Source organism: Palaemon carinicauda, chromosome 6 (genome assembly GCF_036898095.1).
Source record: "Palaemon carinicauda isolate YSFRI2023 chromosome 6, ASM3689809v2, whole genome shotgun sequence".
Classification (NCBI taxonomy): Eukaryota; Metazoa; Arthropoda; class Malacostraca; order Decapoda; family Palaemonidae; genus Palaemon; species Palaemon carinicauda.
The window spans coordinates 2,353,736-2,356,235 of record NC_090730.1 but is presented as its reverse complement, the minus strand read 5'-3'; the positions used below and the strand labels follow the sequence as shown (position 1 = coordinate 2,356,235).

The 2,500-nt window shown below is 34.9% G+C and overlaps 1 protein-coding gene across 1 annotated transcript in view; it reads left to right on the top strand.

The window, feature by feature from the left end:
• The first annotated feature begins 1,361 nt into the window (after nt 1-1,361).
• LOC137642341 (A disintegrin and metalloproteinase with thrombospondin motifs like) overlaps nt 1,362-2,500 on the top strand; it is a 1,638-nt gene continuing 499 nt past the window's right edge. Inside the window, exon 1 of the mRNA XM_068374834.1 lies at nt 1,362-2,500. This exon is cut by the window's right edge and continues 499 nt beyond it. Within this exon, the coding sequence (XP_068230935.1) occupies nt 1,362-2,500 (1,139 nt within the window).

The window sequence follows — 2,500 nt, the reverse complement described above, 5'->3', positions numbered from 1 at the left end:
ATATATATATATATATATATATATATATATATATATATATATATATTTAAATATACATATATATATATATATATGTATATATATATTTATATATACATATATATGCAGTATATATATATATATATATATATATATATATATATATATATATATATATACAAACATGCATACAGATATATATATATATATATATATGTATATGTATATATATATATATATATATATATATATATATATACATATATACATATTGCTATTATCATCATAATAATGTGGGGATACCTTAACGATAAAAATAAATTTCAACCTCCAATTTGAATTGATAAGACTTGACTGGAATGAGCGGCGTTGCCACATCTCTGGTGGGGCCAATCAGTCTTTATGGTAATGCCACTCGAAGAATGATATCACTGACACCTGATTATTAAATAATTTGCCATAGAAAAATAATTAGTTAACATAATTTCATAATATAAATGTTGTAGTCTCCAAATCTCAACAATACGTAGTTGAATAACAGTTGTTGTACACAGGATAGAGAGACACCAAACATCTACAAGTGTCAAGGAATTTAAGTTATCAAAATATCTATGATTAAAAAAATGATAAAAAGCGGTAAATATGAAAAAAGTTTGACCTCCGTTTTTATTGATTTGTACTCAATTTTCGTTACTCACAAAGTGATTAACTTTGGCGCAGAAAATATCAAATGTCAATTTTATGTTTGACAAATGGGTAGTTCCGGGGAAATTATATATGGTAATGAACACCAGTCCCACCATTAAACGATTAAAATTCCTAGATATAGATAAGATAGATATCAAATGTTATTTTATGAATATTATGGAAACCATTTATGAATTCTCCAAGGTAAAAGTTGATAACAAACAGAAACTCGTTCTAGGATGTTCTGCATTAATAAAGAATGTGTATATATGCATATATGTATATACATACATATTTGTATAGTAATTAAAGTCTATAGAATACTCTTATAGTAACATAATAGTCAACCTGAATGTCCTTTTTTCATAATCATAAAAAAACTTACATTAAAAATTAACACAGAATTAGGACAAAAATGTATTACTTCACTGGCGTATGATCTTAAAAAATATAAAGATAAAACTCATTATCTCTTTGAGGTTAAAGAAGGATTCACTCTGTCGAAAGCTGAATGTTTCTAACAAACTAAATATCTTAATTCTATTCGGTCATCTCTGAAAAACCCTTGACCATATCACGTAAATTATCAATCAAGTGGATAATTAAAGTAATTGGTCGCAAGTGTCCCTATGTGAGAACCTCCATATAAAAAGGCTTCAGTGGAAATCACAACCACTCAGCTTCTGGCATCCACCATGAAGTCCCAAATGAGTTTGCTCTTGGCTCTGCTGGCAGTCTCTGCCCAGGCCTTAGTGGTCAGTCAGAAGGCCACTACACACACTGCTCCGGCTACTGTTCGTATGGGACGCAGTCGGTCCCCTCTTGACCCTCTCCGTGTGGAGGTAGAAGCCTTTGGGGAGGTTCACAAACTCAGTCTGATCCCATCCCCTTCTCCTCTCAGTGTCGACTTCAAATTTCAGGCTGCAGCTTTCGATGAAGAAGGACTTTTGACTGTTGTAGATGTCGAGGAAGAAGAAGAAGAGGACGACAGCCTCTCCGAACTCTATCATGATCCTGATACTGGATCTGTTGTATTAGTTGATGGTGATAAAGTAGAGGGATTCATAACACCAACTCTATCTTTACAGATTGAAGCTGATGGAACCCATAAAGCCATCAGACAATATTCACCAATTCCTGAAGAAATGGCTCACGACTACGTCAAAGTACCAGAGGGAGTTCTCAAAGGTCAGCCTTCATTGAAGAATAATATGAGAGGAACGGTCAACGTTAATCCAGAAATTTATGTGGTTGTTGACAGTGAATTGTCCGCTAAATTCAATACTTATTCAAAGATGAGGCAGTATTTGTCCGTATTCTGGAATGCAGTCAACCAACGATTTGCCACTTTCTCAGACCCATCAATCAATCTGGTCGTATCTGGTTCGTTAGTCATTAGGCAAAGCCAATATGAAAGTTTCATTAATGAGAATATTTTACTGGGTAATTACATCCATGGAGAAAACACTCTTAATTCCTTCAGTGACTGGCTTTTCAAAGAACGTTCTAACACCGGCAAATATGACCTTGCATACTTGATGACAGGAAAAGACATGGCTGATGTTGAAAACAGTGTCATTCAGGGAGGATTGGCTGGAATTGCCTGGAAAGGAGCAGCTTGTGTGACCAGTGCTTCAAAGAAAAGGAGTTTCAACTCAGGCATGGGTGAAGACCAGGGTGGAAACTATGGGGGTGTCATGACAGCTGCTCATGAGGTTGCCCACAATCTGGGTTCCCCACATGACGGAAAGGATGGTGCTGAGGCTTGTCCGTGGGATGATGGATTCATCATGAGTTATGTGGCTGGCAGTCCCAATAAGGTATTCTTCTCTTC